Source organism: Oncorhynchus masou, chromosome 31 (assembly GCF_036934945.1).
Source record: "Oncorhynchus masou masou isolate Uvic2021 chromosome 31, UVic_Omas_1.1, whole genome shotgun sequence".
NCBI classification, from domain to species: domain Eukaryota; kingdom Metazoa; phylum Chordata; class Actinopteri; order Salmoniformes; family Salmonidae; genus Oncorhynchus; species Oncorhynchus masou.
In genome coordinates this window covers 37,140,071-37,161,452 of record NC_088242.1, presented here as the reverse complement: position 1 = coordinate 37,161,452, position 21,382 = coordinate 37,140,071, and the positions used below count along the sequence as shown (strand labels likewise).

At 41.5% G+C, this 21,382-nt stretch overlaps 1 protein-coding gene across 3 annotated transcripts in view; it reads right to left on the bottom strand.

Moving 5' to 3' along the window:
- LOC135523900 (vesicle transport through interaction with t-SNAREs homolog 1A-like) overlaps window positions 1–21,382 on the bottom strand; it is a 170,698-nt gene that overhangs the window by 94,771 nt on the left and 54,545 nt on the right. For 2 of the 3 annotated variants that reach the window (XM_064950906.1, XM_064950907.1), the window contains exon 5: window positions 17,511–17,595. In XM_064950906.1, the coding sequence (XP_064806978.1) occupies window positions 17,511–17,595 (85 nt within the window). Of the gene's footprint in view, window positions 1–14,235; window positions 16,296–17,510; window positions 17,596–21,382 lie in introns of those variants that run through there. The other variant, XM_064950908.1, reaches the window with a different exon arrangement.

The window sequence follows — 21,382 nt, the reverse complement described above, 5'->3', positions numbered from 1 at the left end:
GTGGGTCAGGAGTTTACATACACTTGGATTACTGTGCCTTTAAACAGCTTGGAAAATTCCAGAAAGTGATGTTATGGCTTTAGAAGCTTCTGATAGGTTAATTGACATCATTTGAGTCAATTTGAGGTTTACCTGTGGATGTATTTCAAGGCCTACCTTCAAACTCAGTGCCTCTTTGCTTGACATCATGGGAAAATCAAAAGAAATCAGCCAAGACCTCATGAAAAAAAATTGTAGACCTCCACAAGTCTGGTTCATCCTTGGGAGCAATTTCCAAACGCCTGAAGGTACCACGATCATATGTACAAACAATAGTACATAAGTATAAACACCATGGGACCATGCAGCCATCATACCGCTCAAAAAGGAGACGTGTTCTGTCTCCTAGAGATGAACAATCTTTGGTGTGAAAAGTGCAAATCAACCCCAGAACAACAGCAAAGGACCTTGTGAAGATGCTGTAGGAAACAGACACAAAAGTATCTATATACACATTAGGAGAAATGTCCTCTGGTCTGATGAAACAAAAATAGAACTGTTGGCCATAATGACCATTGTTATGTTTGGAGGAAAAAGGGGGAGGCTTGTAAGCCGAAGAACACAATCCCAACCGTGAAGCACAGGAAGGCAGCATCATGTTGTGGGGGTGCTTTGCTGCAGGAGGGACTGGTGCGCTCCACAAAATGGATGGGATCATGAAGCAGGAAAATGATGTGGATATATTGAAGCAACATCAAGACATCAGTCTTAAAGCTTGGTCGCAAATGGGTCTTCCAAATGGGCAATGACCCTAAGCATACTTCCAAAGTTGTGGCAAAATGGCTTAAGGACAACAAAGTCAAGGTATTGGAGTGGCAATTACAAAGCCCTGACCTCAATCCTATAGAAAGTGTGGGGACAGAACTTAAAAAGCATGTGCGAGCAAGGAGGCCTACAAACCTGACTCAGTTACACCAGCTCTGTCAGGAGGAATGGGCCAAAATTCACCCAACTTATTGTGGGAAGTTTATGGAAGGCTACCCGAAACGTTTGACCCAAGTTAAACAATTGAAAGGCAATGCTGCCAAACACTAATTGAGTGTATGTAAACTTCTGACCAACTGGGAATGTGATGAAATAAATAAAAGCTGAAATAAATCATTCTCATATTATTCTGACATTTCACATTCTTAAAATAAAGTGGTGATACTAACTGACCTAAGACAGGACATTTTTTACTAGGATTAAATGTCAGGAATTGTGAAAAACTGAGTTGGAATGTACTTGGCTAAGGTGTGTGTAAACTCCCGACTTCAACTGTATACTGCTTCCATGGCTTCTCACCCTGTCACTTCAAGATATAATAAATGCCAACAGACAGCCAAAAACACATTTCCTCAACAACAAAAATGGACTTTCTTTTCAAGGAATTAAGTCAAGAGATGCCATGAACCTTAGTCACTGTTACTTGTTAGCTACCACTCGGGAACTCTGCCATGCACCTTAGAGACTGCTTTGCCCCATGTACATAGTCATTGAACACTGGTCACTTTAATAATGTTTACATGTTGTTTTACCCACTTAACTGTATTCTTGTCATGGTTCATCCTACATACCTACTGCTGTACAAACCTTTTATATCCATATACTGTCCATACACACCATTATATACACTCAGTGGCCAGTTTATTATTATCTATACTGAACAAAAATACAAACACAACATTTAAAGTGTTGGTCCCATGTTTCATGAGCTGAAATAAAAGATCCCAGAAATGTTCCATGAACACAAAAAACTTCTCTCCCTCAAATTGTGTGCACAAATTTGTTTACATCCCTGTTAGTGTGCATTTCTCCTTTGCCAAGATAATCCATCCACCTGACAGGTGTGGCATATCAAAAAGCTGATTAAACAGCATGATCATTACGCAAGTGCAATAAAAGGCCACTCTAAAATGTGCAGTTTTGTCAGACAACACAATGCCACAGATGTCTCAAATTTTGAGGGAGCGTGCAATTGGCATGATTATTGCAGGAATGTCCACCAAAGCTGTTGCCAGATAATTGAATGGCCATTTCTCTACCATAAGCAGCCTCCAAAGTCATTTTAGAGAATTTGGCAGTATGTCTAACCGGCCTCACAACTGCCGACCATGTATAATCACGCCAGCCCTCCTTATTTGGCTTCTTCACGTGCATTCGTCTGAGACCAGCCACCTGGACAGCTGATGAAACTGTGGGTTTGCACAAACAAAGAATTTCTGTCAGAAATCATCTCAGGGAAGCAAATCTGCATGCTTGTTGTCCTCACCAGGGTCTTGACCTGACAGCAGTTTGTCGTCGTTACTGACTTCAGTGGGCAAATGCTCATCTTCGATGGCCACTGGAGAAGTGTGCTCTTCATGGATGAAACCCGGTTTCAACTGAACTGGGCAGTAGGCAGACAGCGTATATGGCATTGTGTGGGGGAGTGGTTTGCTGATGTCAACGTTGTGCAAGGGTCTGATTTTCTGATCCAGGCCCCTACCTTTTTTGTTAAGGTATCTGTGACCAACAGACGCATATCTGTATTCCCAGACATGTGAAATCCATATATTAGTGTCTAAGGAATTTATTCAAACTGACTGATTTCCTTATATGAACTATAACGCTGTAAAATCTTTGAAATTGTTTCGTGTTAAGTTTATATTTCTGTTCGGTGTAGTACGAGGTCGGACCCCCCTTTGCCCTCCAGAACAGCCTGAATTGTTCAGGGCATGGAAAACGTTGCTCAATTTGTATCAAGGGACCTAATGTATGCCAGGAGAACATTCCCCACACTATTACACCACCAGCCTGTACCGGTAACACCAGGCAGGATGGGGCCATGGACCCATGTGGCTTACTCCAAATCCTGACTCTGCCATCAGCATGACACAAACAGGAACCGGGATTCGTTAAGACCAGGCAATGTTTTTCAACTTTTCAATTGTCCAGTGTCGATGATCGTGTGCCCACCGGAGCCACTTGTTGTTTTTAGCTGATCAGAGTGGGACCCGGTGTGGTTGTCTGCTGCAGATGGGCAAGTTGTGTGTCCTGAGATGCCGTGGAACTGTTGTGCTGCACCGTTATTTGTCTGTTTGTGGCCTGCTTGCTAGCTTGCACGATTCTTGCCATTCTCCTTCGACCTCTCTCATCAATTAGCTGTTTTTTCGCCCACAGGACTGCGGCTTACTGGGTGTTTTTTTGTTTGTAGCACCATTCTTGGTAAAAACCTTGGACACTGTTGTGCTTGAAAAGCCCAGGAGGGTGGCGGATTCTGAGATACTGGATCCGGCATGTCTGGCACCAACAATCAACAATCATACCATACTCAAAGTCGCTTAGATCACTCGTTTTGCCCATTCTAACGTTCAATCGAACAGTAACTGAATGCCTCAAAGCCTGTTTTGCCTGCTTTATATAGCAAGCCACAGCCACGTGACCTACTGTCTCTGCAGGAGCAGAGATTATTTTTTTGTGAATGGGATGGTGTACCTAATAAACTGGCAACAGAGTGTATATTTATATTCCGGACTCTGACATTGCTCGATCTGATATTGGATTATGTGCTTATTGTTTTGTATTGTTAGGCATTATTACTGCATGGTCGGGGCTAGAAACACAAGCACATTGCGGCACCTGCGATAACAATGGCAAATCTGTGTACGCAACCAATAAACAATTACTTGAGTTGAGATACTTATGAAAAACATCATCGAAAGAACGCGGAAACCGGCGTCGACTGCGAACAAGACATACAGTGCCTATACCACAGTGGAATTCACACTCAACCTTAGGCATAGTCAATCTGGTTACATACAGTGGGCTGAGAAAGTCCAGTGACCATTTACTAAATATCTGTGTTTTGAAATGTATATACATCAACACACTAAGCATGAAGTGAGAGGCTGTTTGTGAAACGTACACATGATCTGTGGACGGGGTAAAGTGGCAGACATCAAAGGGGTCCGGAGAGAAAGATAAAAGTAGATCAGGTCATGGCCATAGAGAGAGGAGAGAGGCATGGAGGTAGAAATGGAGAGAGAGAAGGGGGGGGGGGGTGATAGGGCTTGACAGAGGTGATAATGCTGAGGACAGTGGATGAGGGGATGGATGGTTAGATGGAGGGAGGGAGGGAGGGAGGAGGGAAAAGTTAGGCCAGTCCCAGGCTGGGAGCGAGCTCAGGTGTGAGTTCTGAGGAGACACCTTCTGTTCGTCGATCTGCAGCCATGTGTGGACAGGAGACTGGGCCCCCAGATGGACATGGGCCTCTTCTTTGGCCCGATTAAATCCAGGTGGCCCAGGATGCCTGGCCCGGTCACAACCCCCCCCCCCCCATTGTGTTAATAAACAGCCTTGCCCCAGATTCACCATAAATCACCCCTCATGAAAGAAACAGGATAGGTGAACATTGCAATGGGCATTAACAAACGATGCCCATTTGAGTGTTTCCAGTAGGGTTTCCCACAACACGTTTTGGTTTTTGCCGTAGCACTACACAGCCGATTCAAATAATCAACTAATCATCAAGCTTTGGTCGCTTGAATCGGCTGTGTAGTGTTACGGCAAAAACCAAAACGTGCACCACCCCTTGGGGTCCCGAGGACAGAGTTTGGGAAACGCTGATTGTAATGCAGAACTTCGAGAGAACATAAAACTGCCATGGACTAATGAAGTTTCAGAAATGCTTTGGGTCATTTTGTATATGTGCACAAACACACAAAAGGGTCGACAGACTCGTGCACGCCATCTTACTTGGCTTGACTGAAACGTGGATGTGGTTGTCCAGATTGAAATATTGTATTGGCTTGTAACAGGCCACCTTCCAACAGGTTGCACTGACTCCCTTTGAGTTGTGTTTTACGCTGACATTTCAAACCGCTTTCAAACAAGCTGTCCATTGCAGATGGGAGAGGCAGAGGCTGCTGTGTTGCCATTTCCCGATGTGGATACGTACGCACAAGGCCTCCCTACTGACCAAGTAAATGTGAGCACTTGGGTCTCAGCAGATTTCTGTGGTTAAGGCTGAGATGACAAAGGCAAAACGAGCACGTTTAGTCTTTACGGAAGTCTTAAAAAAAATATATATATATATTTATATAAATGTCCTCGATGAGAGCTCTTACCTCCTGAGGTTTTTTGAACTCCTATTGAACTTCCATTGGCAAAGTTTATCGGAAGCCCGATAAGTCAAATTGATACCATCAAAGTCAATTATGCCATTCCTTGCCATGCAACGATGGGTAAAATCGTATTTTCTTATTTTTCTAGATAACGACCTAGAATTGAGAAGGAATAAAATCACAACAATAATCACCAGGAGAATGAACCACTCCAGGAAAATATAGTGAAAATAAATGCTGAAAACGCTCAAATGCATTTACATCGCAGACCAAGTTCTTATATCGAAGCATGTTAAGTTACCTTTAACAATATAGATAGAGTTGTGACGGCGAAGCCACTGTTGTCACTGCCATTTCAGTGTCACTGTGGAAATTACAAGTGAAGGCGTCCCCTGGAGAGGAGGGTGAACCTGTCAGACTAGGGAGCAGACATACAGTCAAAACACCACCAGAACAACACACAGCATCTCCATATGTGTAAGATCTTAACCATCACCTGTCCCTGTGTGTGTGTGTGTGTGTGTGTGTGTGTGTGTGTGTGTGTGTGTGTGTGTGTGTGTGTGTGTGTGTGTGTGTGTGTGTGTGTGTGTGTGTGTGTGTGTGTGTGTTCAGCAAAAGAGCTTACCAATGCATTAAAGAAGGGATCCTGGCATATAATTATTCTAAAGAAAAACACACACACACACCTCCCCCTTCTCATCGCCCACATATGCATTAAGTCCATATGTCTGAATTCAGAAACACTAATGATTATTGTATGCATTAAGTAAGCGGTTACAATGAGCCTTCCACCTTTCAGCCATTAGTCTATATAGCAGCTGATAAAAATGACACAAAATCTTACTAAAAGCATGCAATAAAACATTTTATTCAGTGTCAATGTGATAAATCCTGTGTATGACTGAATGATTATGATGACCAATGATTGAAAGATGCCTATATAACATTTTATCACTCGCGTGTGAATATCCTATACAGGAAGTTTCAACTGTACTATTGAGTGAACTGACTTTCTCAAAATCTTCTGAGAGTCTTGTGGTTAAAAAAACCCCCCCATTGAAAACAGTGTATTAAGTAACTCATTCGATATGAGTTCAATGCTATGATCCCAAACAGGGGAAAAAAAAAAGAGTTTAATCTAGCCCGGCACAATGACGACAAGTTCTGGGATCGATAGATGTCTGACTGAAAAGACAAAAGGTTAAGAGCTGTATTAAAACGAGTTCCATGAAAATATCGGACAAAAGCACAAGGACAACAATCCAAGTCAACCCGCTCCGAACGAGCGGAGCCTTTCAATAGGGTTTTCAAATTAAGTGAACATGTTTCCCCCACAGCTGTTAACGAGGGGAGAGGTCAGGGAAAATAGTCTTGTAATATTTAGCATCACCTGATTAACTTAATATTTACTGGTATTGTCTTCTACTTGTATTCTTTAATTGTGTTGCATAAACGCCTAAAAAAAACACTTTCAAGCATTAAGAACATTTTATTCAGATATGGTTTGATGTGTTAATAAAATAAAATGGTTGCTAGAGAACGTGGCCGAGAAAGGCTACAACCGTTCTCGGTGAGTGAAGAGAAATCAATCTCAACGCCACATCACACCTGACTTGTAAACAAACTTGCTCAACCGACATTGTACTGCACATTACATATCGTAATGTTAGGCTATATAAACACTGCCATTCTACAGTTGTTGGAAATCAGGGGCTCATGTTGGGATATTTCAGTCCTTACATAGACCTAACCTGAGCTCTTCTAACAGGAGAAGTTTGAACACAGTTCCCCAAGCCTACACAGCTTACGCTGTTTAGTGGGACTGAGAAATGTGAGGAAAGACTTCATTGTTCATTCTTTCTACGTACCATCCTGATTTGACTAACATAATTACAAGACGAGCTTGACAACACACTGGGGGAAAAAATCATGGGATTTAACTGAGGGCAATATAACTGACGGCAAACAGAAAACACACAAACAAACAGATTTTCTCAGAAAGCATGACAACAACAAAAAACAAAAAAAAAAAAAACTCAGTGATAAATACATAACCATTTCTTGTGCGTTGCCGCTTGTCTCTTTTCAGGAAGTATTTTCGGTCCAAATACTTTAACACAGCACGCCTGTGTGTGTAGAGGCCCCGCTGTTACCTTCTGCAGACTCAGAAGAACCCAAAACCCGGGCTTACAGAACCTCCTACGGTGGCTCAAGGGCGCGGCCTATCTGCCGTACAGCAGAATGCACGTGGAAAACCCCTCCCCTGCAGAACCAGCCACCCATCCACACACACACACACACACACACGCATGTTCGTTACTGTGGGAGTCAAACTGTTTGTACTGTCAAGGTTATGTTCTTTAACGGGAGGACGGAAAGACCAGACTGAAGTTCTGCAACTTGAAATTCATTTCAGACGAGTGCCAACTGTGATTTACATAAAAAAAGGAAAGTCATATTTTGATTGAGACCAATTAAGTTAGTCTATTCGGTAGGACAATCTTTTTCACACATCTACGGCCCTCAAAAACTGTACTGCATTGTCATTCAAATTCACATAAAAGACAAAGAACGGAGTATCCAAACTGGATAATGTTTGTTGGTGTACTTATCACAGCTATAGCAGGTGACATTCTGCTGTTCTTCATACAGTGTGTATGAGCCAGAAACCAACAGACATATTGACAATAGAACGCACTTCCATTACAAGAATTTGGCAGTGTCGCAAACAACAAAACAACGACCCACACTAGTCATAACCTATTTTGTGTCTAGTTCCCAGCACTATGCTCCCATCTTACTATCCCTATCTCAGCCAGACACACGGTGGTGGTGGCTGTTTGCACTTCAACGTCAACCCCGCCCTCCCCCTCCCATCCCGACCCTACTTGTCTCCATACCCCCCCAGACAAAAGCCTTGCTGTCCCACTGATTGGCAGATGGGGCAACCAGCTGACATCCCGGGCTGGGCCGTTTCATGTTCCCCGGGCGTCCTAAACGTGCGGGCGCCCTGTCCGTGGGCATCGGGTGGCCGAGGAGGAAGCTCTTTTGAGGGGCCGAGGGGAGAAGCGTGGGGACCCGCTCCTCAGGGCGACCAGGAGGAGAGCAAACAGAGGGGACAGACGGCGATGCCTAATCATGTGTTTCTGAGGGTTAATGTGTTTAAAGTATTTGTACGTGTGTGGGTGTGTGTATCGGTGTGTGTGTATGTGTGTGTGTGTGTGTGTATGTGTGTGTGTGTGTGTGTTATAGGTAGAGAGGGGCAAATAATAGCGTTTAGGCCTGGTCTCTGTTCTTACACCCAGCCACCGAGAGTGGGGGTTTACGTGACTGCATTCTACACTAGCCTTCACATACAATAAACACACATCAAACCTACTACACTAAAGCAAAGCTTGTTGGTTCCATATCATAGAAGATGCTCTCCACTGACCCACAGGAGTAAAGGGGTAGGAGGGCAAGATGCTAATTGGTATATATTGAATTAATCAATACATAAAATAACAGGTATAAACATACTGATCGTATTGTCTCTCACTCCCCATGCATAGCTCTTTAAAAAAATAATGTATTTCCTACTCTTTTCACTGGCATCAATTGTCTGTCATCAATGTGCCATTGTCATCAGAGGACTAGTATTGACGAGGTGGCACACTTCTTCCTCTCTGCCTCTCCTTTAGTTAATTTCACTTCTTTCTCCCCCTTCTCTTTTTTTATATTTTTTATATTTCAGTGCCTCAGATGTAGCAGCTCTTTAAAGCGCCCATGGGGGCCCAGAGTCCTCGCTTTTGTCTCCCATTTCCTTCTGAAACAGTTCATTTTAACGCAATCCCGCTCATCCCTTTTCTGAGCTCTCTCTCTTCCTCACTCTGTGTGTCACTCCGAGGTCAGTGCTGCACTTTCTGCTGTGCGTACAGGGGGGGGGGGGGGGGGGGGTGTATCTTGTGGTTGTGGTTGTAACCTCGAAATAACAGAAAATAAGCTGGTTTGTGGTTTGAAATAAAATGTCTACCTTTTTAAATGTGCTTTTGAAAATGTGAGATAAGGCTACATTATGAACAGGTATTACTATAAAATCAATATGTTTACAAACAATTACTCATTGTGAAGTGTAATATGAGCACCTAGTTTTTTTTTCTTCTTATAAATATTTGTTTTGTTTAAGTGGCCTTGTGTATCATTTATATCAACGTAATAATGAACGACACTGCTGAATGAAACATTGATCAGAATGGGTCTTTATACATAGTTGTATTATTAAACTGCCTCCCAATGTATTCATGCTTACATCAATCCAATGGGTGACTTGTTGACCTTCTGTGGGTTTTATCCTTCTTTTGGTAATGTTGCCTTCTATACTTGAAGGGGGAAACCTTTCTTATTACAATGCTGCACTAAGAAGAATTGCTCAGAGGTCTTTTCTCCCAGTCTAAGCTTTGTAGGCTAATCATTACTTTTAAGACTCTAGTTATGTCGATAGGAAGCCTGCTCTTTGTTGAAGCTTATCATTCTCCTAAAAAGTCTAATTACTGTAGATCCACCACTTTCTCTTAACACCGTTGATCCATGTTAGCATCCACCGTGCAGACTAAATGGGCTGCTAACAGGATGCTATGCTAGCAGTAATAATGGAACTTAACTGGAGCAGGAAGTATCCTGTTCACTCCATAATTCTGGATGAGCTACGTATGACGACTGGTCACTTTCATTTCTCACAAACATCTCCCTAGCTTCATTCTGATATGGCCGCCTCGACGAGTCCACTTAACGTGAGCTAACGTCGCAAGTCGGATTCTTGCGGAAAAAAAACACCTGCGGACCAACAGATAGACAGACAAGCAAACACACAGATGAACCCCACACACACTCAAGTCTGTTGGTTGAGCTCATGCATTGAGGGGTCTGTATGCTGGCAGGCCATTGTGTCGAGTCGGGCCTTTGTCTGTGCAGGCTGAAGCCAGCGATTGCACCTTAGCTACCACAGTTCAAGCGTAAACACTTTTTGTGTGCCACAATATACACTGTTGCCAGTGGACCCCTAAATCCTTGGAACAGCTGAGTCCTAGGGTGTCAAAGATAATGGCGATTTATTTCAATGTGAGGTTCTCATTGCCCCCCCCCCCCCAAAAAAAAAACTTTTCCTCCCCTCCTCCTCCCTCAAACCGATTAAAATTAAGCCGTAAACATGTGAGGCAGGAATTAGCACATTTAGCGAGTCTCCTCTTCCCACATCGCATTTTCGTTCTGGAGAGACTGACACCCGCAGCCAAACGCGGGTGCAATTTTAATGACTCGCGTCGTTTTTGAAGTCCACGAGAAAAAAGCGGCGCTCGCCGTTTGTGGCAGCGCTAGATATGGCGAGGCCACGGCCGGCCATGATTGGGGGGGAGGGGGGTGTGGGGGACACACGCCTCCGACTCGGACTCGGGCTCTCGATAGGATCGGTGTCATTTTCCTCTCCACGATAAGACGCCTCGCTGACAAGACCCGATTAGGAGAAAAAAAAAATCATTATTACGAGGCCTTTCATCCGCCGGGGGGGTTTACCGATAAACAGCTTACCCGTGGGTAGATTTACTGAAAGCAAAATGTTAGGCTATACGTTAAGGCACATATGTCGGAAATACAGTTTCGGGCTATATTCCGTCTATATTTCTTAGAATTGATTTCTTTCCTTGAGACAAAAGACAAATACATTTCCCCCTTAAAAAATATTTAATAAAAGGCCTCCTTTCTGCCTAACTGCAAACTCAAGCTGTGAAATATTTTAATCCCATCTCTCAGTGCCATGAATCAAACAATTATCAAATAACTTCCTATTCTTTTTGAAACACCACAGCATTCAGATTTTATCAGACTACAAAAAACGAAAGTTATTGAATATGCTATACCTCGAGGAAATCCACTTTAGCAAACTGTCCTTATAAAAGACAAATGAACAAGAACATACTGAAATATTAAAATGACACTGTGCCACAGAATGAATAACCTGAAGCAGAAGTGGAGATAGAGCCTACATTCCTAAGAAAGGGATCTACAATGGGTATATCTCAACATAGACGCCACAACGTATGTGCAAATGATCTAAATACATTTGCATTAATCAATTCACTACTTCTTGGATAAACATCGCTCTATTATTTGGATTGTGACACGCAAAATATTTAGTCTTAAAACATTTTGTAAATAGAAAATCTACCCCACCCTCGACCACGTGAAACACTTTATTGTTCATTTAGCTTTACATTTTTTATTACAAAAACAATGTACCACAGCGCCTCTCCTCTATATAATGATGTAATATAACTGTACTGATGATAAATATATGAATATGCATATATGAAGTGTAAATAGTTTCTTGGTGTCTTGACAATGTATTACTTTGTATTTTTATGTAATTACTTTTGCTGTTCTTGTCTCTAACTGTTCTGTACTCTGTCATGCATTTTTATGTTTGATGTGGACCCCAGGAAGAGTAGCTGCTGCATGTGCAGTAGCTAATGGGGATCCTAATAAAGGAAACTTCCTTCAAACAACGACAAAGAGGACCACATAAACAACAGCACAATGTAAGCTATTTGAATTGAAATAAACAGATGAACAGATTCATAAACTTACATTTTCACTATTATCAACATTATGAGGAGAGACAATATTAGACTTAAGCATACTATTTTGTGACGAACGGGATTCTCTGATAAATGACAAGTGATACCAGTTAGCAGAATATTACCTTTTATCCTCTTCCCTTATTTTCCTCTTTGCCCGAGACCCAATGTAGCTGGATTTGATACAATGACGCTAAATGGTATTGACAGATAGTTTGATTTATTGTTAGATATTGTCCTCTGTTGCCAGATAGCACAAAACAGTTATAAATGTGTTGTCTCATAAGAAGAGAACAAGAAAAGAAATTTCAACGTTGAAAGCCAGTTCCGAAACAATATTTCTGGGTATTGCTAAATATAGCTTGTTATGTCATTTGCTAAGTGTTTAGCCAAAAATGATTTGAAGCGCAAGCATCACTTTGGAGGCTAAACACCAAAAGAATGATAAAGTCTGATCTTAAGACAGAACGGGGAGAAATGAAGAGAGTGAGAAAGAGAAACAGAGAAAGAAAGGACTAAGATGGAGGGGGGGGAGATCGTGCGAGCCGGGGACAAGCATGAGCCATGTTACTGAGGCACTCCAGCACCCATGGACTCACAGCAAGTCTCAAAGCCATGCTTTGCTTCAAACGAGCGCCGAGGACTTTAAAAAAATTTTTGTTTACAAAACATATTTATTTATTTCTCCACCCCATCATGTATCTATTTAGTTATCTGTGTCCCCAACACCCTGTGCTCTGCCACTGGAGTCATGTTCCATGACGACAATCAATGCTCTCTCCCTCCCTCTCCTCCCCTCGACTTTTAATACCGCTGCAGTTGGAAATCAAACTGCTCTAAAACAAATTGATCTAATCTGTAATACAGTTGTCACATCATCACAGGGTCCCTGCATGGTCCGCCTTGGTGACAACTGCAGGGCTGCTTAGCTTAGCCCACGATGTCTGCCTACTGCTTTGTTGGTCGCTTCAATGATTTATCATAAAAAAACGAGGGAGATTGAGAGTGGGAGGGAGAGAGAGAGGGGAAGAAAAGGGAGAAAAAGAAAGGCCGGGGCTGTCGATTGAGTCATTGGCACCTTTGATTGACAAGGTCTAATCAGCTTATCTCAGTGCTAATAAAGTTGATGGCCTGCGGTGCTGCTCTCTGCCTGGCACAGAGTGAACTTTGGGCTGCCGAGGGGCCACCAGGGGCCCGGGCCCCGACCCTCTCTGCTTATCTAAACAGGTCTGAAATCAATCCCTAATGAGCTGATTTCATTTTCCCCCATCGATCAGAGCACTGACACCGGGGCCGCGAGCCGAGGAGCGATCTCGGCTTCATCGCTAGCCCCTTGAGTTTCTCTTTTATTCGTTTTGCCCACTTTGTGGTTTGTTTCACTTGCTTTGCTTTGTTTTCGACCGCTGAGCTTTAAAAAGAGGAAAAGGGGGTTGACATTTTGGTGGAGCCAAGATTAGAGGCCTCTGTTTTTTCTAATGATTAATATCCAATACATGTACAATAATATGCCTGTCAAATCATAGATGGGAAAAAAACACTAACGTGTGCCATCTAACAAACATACATCAACCGGTACAGGCTAAACAAAACAAATTACTCCCAGAAGCATCTTAAGTTGAAACAGAGTGATTGTATTTCTCTTTATTTTCTCAAAAAGTATGATTTTAGGTCAATAATCAATTGAGTACAGTATGCACGTGTGTATAGTGTTCAGATATACTGTAGGGGTATGCACTTCAAAAGGAAGCCAGTATTGTATTAATCGCCCCTCAGCATACAAAACTAACTCTACCCCTCTACCTCTCCAATTGATTCTAATCAAGGGGAGAGAGCACTTCAGTACATCTACAAAATGGAATCTGACATGCCATCCATCTCTAAACATGTCTAATCAGACCCCTCTCACATCTTCACAAAGTCAAATTGTGCCTCAGAATCTGACCTCTTTGATTTGGAGTCAGTCTAGCCTCCTCACATTTTGGGCTTGCAGACACCCTTGATTCAAATGTGTTTAAATTGGCTAACTACATGCCCTCCTCCTGTACTTAGGGCTCTCTTTAAAGCAGGCTAGCCCTCCGTCTGCATGTTCATATGCGCGCCTTTTAAGTCTGTGCCCTCCACTAATGAAGTTCTATACTTTATTTATGAGACAAACAGAGGCTGGTTCTTAAGGGTGTGTGTGGTAAATAGCTTGGGATGTCCACAGAGCCTTCTCAATATCCCTCAAAGGGCTTTCAGTGCTCTTGGCAAGCCGGCGCTTTCCAAAATACACTGGAGAGTGTGAAATAGAGAAAAAAAAAAACAGTGCTCAAATAAATTCTCTAAAATGATATTCTGTGAAGACTCACCATTTCAAAGAACTGAGAGGACGTCTTTTTTTATAAAGTGACCTTATGGTACCCTGGCTTTCTTGATTTGTGGTCATTAAGTGGAATGTTATCGATGCCAAAGTAAAGGGGGGGGGGGGCAAGCAGCAGTTGGAGCTCCATCTTTTTTTCTGCCTTTGTTCAGGATCTCTCTCTCTTTGAAAGAAAAGAGAAACTGTCTTTAAATATTTTTTTTCTCCCCATTGGTCAATTACAGTACTTATGGGGCATAATTATATATTGTGTGGATTTGGAGGGTGACTTAGAATTATTGTAAAATAGCTACACTAACTGTTCTTCACTTAAGGATGCTTTAATTTTCCGTCTTAAAAAGAGTTTGTGTTTCGTGTAACAGCGTATTTATGACCAGAGTAAGTATTTTTAATTGGACAAACACAACGCACAGATTATTATTGTTTAACCCTTTTAAAACAATATCCATCCCGACATTCAACATTTCAAAGCATATCCTTTATCCATTTTAAGCAATCTTAAAAATGTAGAAATGTTTATGCTTCAGAACGATGAATAAAAGCCCGGTACATACTCGTATCATTATCTCTTTTAGTTTGAAAGTGAGATAACTGAATGGGGCATTTGTTAGGCCAAACAAGTGAATTGAGCACTTGCACAAAATAAAATCTTTCAAAAATCTTTTGTGAATTTTGTCAACACTAAAATACAATGAAAAACATTAAACAGAATGACTACAAAACCACTGAATTTCATGTCTTCTCGTGGTGCTGTGATTGTCCACCGATGTAAATATGCAGTACAGGTTGTTGAAACAGCATTGGAATGACCACCAGTCAACGTTTGTGTTCTCAGTGCCTTCAGAAAGTATTCACACCCATTGACTTAATCCACAATTTTTTGTGTTACAGCCTGAATTCAAAAATTATTAAAATTGACACACAATACCCTATAATGATATATAAAACAAGGTTTACACATTTTTGCTAATTTATTGAAAATTAAAAACAGAAATCTCTCATGTACATCAGCATTCACAACCCTAGGTCAACACATGTTAGAATCACCTTTGGCAGGGATTACAGCTCTGCCAAAGGTGACTCTTTTTGAGTAAGTCTCTAAGAGCTTTGCACACCTGGACTGTACAATATTTGCATATTATTACTTGAACAATTCTTCAAGCTCTGTCAAGTTGGTTATTGACCATCACTACACAGCCATTTTCAAGTCTTGCCATTGATTTTCAAGACGATTTAATTCAAAACTGCCACTTAGGAACATTTAATGTCTTCTTGGTAAGAAACTCCAGTGTATATTTGGCCTTGTGGTTTTGGTAATTTTCCTGCTGAAAGGTGAATATGTCCCCCAGTATCTGTTGGAAAGCAGACTGAACCAGGTTTTCCTCTAGGATTATCTATTCAGTTTATTTTTATTCTAAAGAACTCCTGAGTACTTGCCGATGACAAGCATACCCATAACATGATGCACCCACCATCATGCTTGAAAATATAAAGATATGGTACTAAATATAAAGAGTGGTACTCAGTGATGTGTTTTATTTGCCCCAAACACAACACTTTTTATTCAGGACTTAAAGTCAATTTCTTTGCCACATTTTTTGCAGCTTTACATCAGTGCTTTGATGCAAACAGGATGCATGTTTTAGAATATTTTTATTTTGTATTATTGTTACCAATCTACACTTCTTTGCGAGGCATTGGAAAACCTCCCTGGTCTTTGTGGTTCAATCTGTGTTTGAAATGAACTGCTAGACCGAGGGAACTTACAGATAATTGCATGTGTGGGGTACAGAGATGACATCGTCATTCAAAAATCATGCTATGTAAGCACATTTTTACTCCTGAACTTATTTAGGTTTGCCATAAGAAAGAGTTTGACTCAAGCCATTTCCACTTTTAATTTTTGATGAATTTCTAAAAACATAATTCCACTTTGACATTATGGAGTACAGTGTGTAGACCAGTGACACAAAATGTCAATTTAATACATGTTTAATTCAGGCTGTAAATACAACAACATTTTGAAAAAGTCGAGGGGTGTGAATACTTTTTGAAGGTCCTGCATTTCTCACACGTCTGGGGTCTCAACACGTTTGAGTTCTAAGATTGTTTGTTGTCTGTGGTCTGACAGTGTTCCCAACGTGACTCGGCTGTTGCCTCTCAGCATTGGTTCTCCCTGAGCATTTGTCGTTTCAGCTTGTGCATCTGAGCGGAGGGCCGGAACCGACAGGAGGGTGAGGGGGGGGGATCACAGATTAAACACGAGGTGACAAAGGCTCAAACCCCACCAAACCCCAAACAACTCACTGCTGGTGTAGACCTGAGCAGTGAGCAGTGTGTGTGCGACCAGGATAAACAACCATTGTTCTCAGTTAGCCGCACAAACAGGGCAGATGAGGGTTCAGAGGGCGCATGACTAGCCCTTACTGTGGAAAGTAATAGGCCCGGGAGGTAGAGAACACGGGTAGAACACGGACCATTTCTTTAACACCAACCAACACACTAGACAAACCATCAAAAAGAGCCATTCAACTGAAATACATGACTGAATAGAATCAAAATAGGGTCTGCCACAGAGTTCGACACGGGGAAAACAAGAATAATATAAGTCTCGGAGATCATCAGAGAATCATATGAAACAACATTTTTAAGCAGAGAATGCAGATTGTATTTATGAATTTGTGAGTTCTACTTACTGAACATCAAAAGGCAGTGGTCTGTGCACCCCTTTCTCGACGTGAATGATTAAATCTGTCGATGTCACACGCGCGCCATTCCTCCATTATAGTGTAAATGAACAAAACTTTTTCAAAACTACTGCGGAAGCCACAGAAAGCCAGTTGATACTTCAAGAATGAGCTTTGATATCTCTCTAAGGAATACACTGTGACTCAATAATGTTGTGACTGTCAGGAGGAGAAAAAACGAATAACTGGTTTAATCTATTTCAAATCCAAATGAGATAATTTCTCCATATTTAAAGATAAAAAAAAAAAAACTAACCTTGGTAATGAGGAAAACACTCATTGACTTTCTGTTCGAGATGGCCATGTATTCAGTGATGTTTATTGTGCTTTGTTTGGGTCTCTAAATTAAGAACTAGTGGAGGAAACGCTGATGTTGTTTATTTCAGTAGACCCCTGTCTTTTTGGCGCTATAAAAAACAACTCACACACACACGCAGATGCAGGGGAGAAGAGCGTGTGTTTTTCCCAGGAGCCAAACGAGGAGCAGTGGCGCCTGCTCTGTCGCCCGTACACCTCTCTCCCCCTTGCTTGCCTTTGATGTGCTCCTGAAAATGTCACCAGTCGTCAAGGAGCTTTTTCCTCTCTCTCTCTATCCACCTCACGTACAAGCGAGACAATTTGCTGTCGCTCACTCACCCCCCCCCCCCCCTTTCCATCCAAACAGAATGCATACCGGTTTCCACTGCTATCTGGTAGCCAGCTTCCAGCCTCCGAGATGACCTTTCCAGCTTCTCTGTGTTGTCCAACAGATGTGCTCTCTAAAACAAATTGGAGAAAAACGAGACAGAAAAATTATGATTGAGAGGGCTGGGAAGCGTTTCAGAGAAACATCTCAACACTGCCATCAAAACACAGACAACCACAACAGCAATGGCCAGTTCCAATATTCTTCATTAACAAACACTTGTAGCAGGTGAAATATCGGTAACATGCATGTTGAGTTGGGGGGGGCATATCGCACAGTTGTTACTGCAAAAAGAAAGAAAACTATAAGTACAATAAAGTACCTATTCTTATTCAAAGTAAAATAAGAATCACCAGAAGGTTCTTCTCTTTTTTACCCCCCCCCCCCTCCTCTTCTTGTTCAGTCTACTGCAAGTAATTACTTCACATTTAGCGCAGAGGGCAAAGTTGATGGAGGGAGGAAGAGCTAATTGAGATGTAATAAATTATCATTTGCAGCTTTCAAGTTCAAAAAAAAAAAACCCTGTCAAGGCGATGGCTCTGGAATTAAGGAGGAAAGCCTCATTAAAGTGGAAATCAAACACATTTACTCTCCTAATGTATTTGGTTATGGAACATAAGAAAGATATTGCTTTCTCGAAATTTCTACTGGTGTGGCAAATGGATGATGACAGACCAAGTAGACCACTTCAAAAGGTGACCATAGGACCATATCATGCCAATCAATTTGGAAGTGTGTTACGTAAAAGAGTGAATACTGAAATGCAACATTAGCCTAACATAATTACCGAAGGCTGAATAAACAGAAAGCACCAAAACAAATAGCAAAATACACAACACACACATCAGCGACATGTACCATGCAATCATATAAACAAGGACCAGTGACAGTTACATCCTAAACAAATGGACACCGAGATATAATGACAATAATGGATTATAGGTACTCTTAAACGGCATGTGCAAACATAACACGTTTAGCAGTCCTATACCGGTGCTGACCAGTTAGTACTAGCCACTTCCTATACTAGATTATACTTGTATAGACTAAGAGCAATCCTTACAACCATGAGTTCCAGTTCCAGAATACATCTTCACAACAGCATATCAAGCCTTGTACACAGAGTGCACTGTATGTTGACATACTCAGAGGTATCAACAACTGACAAGGCTGCCCATTGAAACGATGTACAGCTGTTCTAAAAGGGGTATTCAAGGTACTTTGTGTTTCTTAAATAAGCAAGTGATTGATTGGATCATTTTTCAAAGACAGAGGTGTTTTCTTTATCTAGACACTGGTAGGAGTTGTAATAGAATATTACATTTGGCATCAACAACGTCAGTGAATGACATGGCCAACATCCACCCCGAGCCGTTCTCTTCTGAAAGACAGGTCGTTCCGTTTGATTTCAATCCCTATTTTGACCGCACCCTTTTTCATTAGAACAAAACGTTCCATACATATTGGCCCCTGTTAGAAGTGGTTGAGTAGTGAGTCATAAACAACAAAAAATGTGATTTGCAAATAAAGAATGCAACATTTAAATAAAAAACCCAGTCTGTAAATATGCCCGTGTAGTTTCACAAACATATACCATGATCAAAAAGCATACGAGTCATCGTTAACAAAAACAAATTATGCTTAGCAAATACATTCGTTGGATTTTAGAAATTTGTGACGCCACGGATTACATTTATGACCTGCATTTTATGTACACTGAACAAAAATATAAACGCAACATGTAAAGTGTTGGTCCAATGTTCCATGATTTGAAATAAAAGATCCCAGACATTTTCCATATGCACAAAAAGCTGTCTCTCGAATTGTGTACACAGATTTGTTTCTGTCCATGTTAGTGAGCCTTTCTCATTTGCCAAGATAATTCATCTACTTGACAGGTGTGACATATCAAGAAGCTGATTAAACAGCATGAACATTACACAGGTGCACCTCGTGCTGGGGACAATAAAATGCGCAGTTTTGTTGCATAACACAATACCACAGATGTCTCACGTTTTGAGGGAGTGCAATTGGCATGCTGACTGCAGGAAAGTCCAGCAGAGATGTTGTCAGACAATTGAATGTTCATTTCTCTAACCATAAGCCGCCTCCAACGTTGTTTTAGAGAATTTGGCGGCCAACCGGCCTTACAACAGCAGACCACGTGTATGACGTCGTGGTTTGCGGATGTCAACGTTGTGAACACATTGCGCCATGGTGGCGATGGGGTTATGGTATGAGCAGGCAGGCAGGCTACAGACAATGAGGACAATTGCACTTTTATCAATGGAAATTTGAATGCAGAGAGATACTGTGATGAGATCCTGAGGCCCATTGTTGTGCCATTATATATCCCATTTAGCAGACGCTTTTGTCCAAAGCGACTTACAAGTCGGCTGGGGCCACTACTTTTACATATGGGTGGCCCCAGCGGGAATGGAACCCACGACGCTTGGCGTTGCAAGCGCCATGCTCTACCGACTGAGCCACACAGGACCATTCATCCGTCTCCATCACCTCATGCTTCAGCATGATAATGCATGGCCCCATGTTGCAAGGATCTGTACACAATTTCTGTTAGCTGAAAATATCCCAGTTCTTCCATGGCCTGCATGGCAGACATGTCACCCATTGAGCACGTTTGGAATGCTGTGGATCGACGTGTACGACAGCTTGTTCCAGTTCCCAACAATATTCTATATTCTGGGACAACATTCTATAGGCAACAAATCAACAGCCTGATCAACTCTCTGCGAATGAGACGTGTCACGCTGCATGAGGCAAATGGTGGTCACACCAGACACAGACTGGTTTTCTGATCCACTCCCTTACATTTTCTTTGTGACCAACAGATGCATATTTGCATTCCCAGTCATGTGAAATCCATAGATTAGGACTTTATTTATTTCAATTGACAGATTTCCTTAAATGAACTGTAACTCAGTAAAATCTTTGAAGTTGTTGCATTTTTATTTTTGTTCAATATATTTACATTTGTGAGTTGCATTTTATGGATCAGTTTGTGCATATTAATGAAACAGTATCAAGATTAGGAGATCTTCAGTTCTCTTAAAAATATCATAAAAACAAATATATCACATACTTTTAGAAATGCATCAATTTGGTATCCTAGCTTCCTTTCCTTCTTTTCTTTCCTAATTTCCTTTACTTGATACATTTCCTTCCTTTCCTCTCCTTTGTTTCATAACTCTCTTTCCTTCCATCTTAGCTTCCTTTCCTCATTTCCTGGCTCACTTTCCTTCTCTAGCCTTTTACAAATCTCCCTTTCCCTCTTATTCTATAATTTCCTAGCTTCCCCCCATTTCCTTTCCTTGTTTCTTTTCCTAGTCCCATTTATTAGATTCCTTTCCTCATTTGCTAGGAAAGGGAGTTAGGAAAAGAGGAAAGTAAATGGTGCTAGGAAAGCTAAGGAGAGGAGGAAAGGAAGGAAAGGGAGAAAGGAAATAGGCTAAGAAAGGAGAAAAGAGAAACATGAGGTGAGGAAAGGGTGCTAGGGAAGGAAAGGGAGCAAGGAAAGGAGAAAAGAAAGCTAGGATTTAAACAAAAACATTTAAGATAATTGAAGATCTCCAAATCTGGTTGCCAGATCATTAACCTGCACAAATTGACCATAAAACACAACTCACAAATGTAAAGAAAGACATAAATGCATAAAATGCTGGTCACAAATGTAATCAATCCGTGGAGTCACAAATGTTTTCACATTCACAAAAACATATTTAACCACTGTCGTGTTCGCAAAGCTAGAAATATGTTTTGTAAAATGCGCAGCGTTAATATACATGTAATTGTCTTGCATTTATTTGCTAATCACCACATTCAATGTCATTGTATTATTA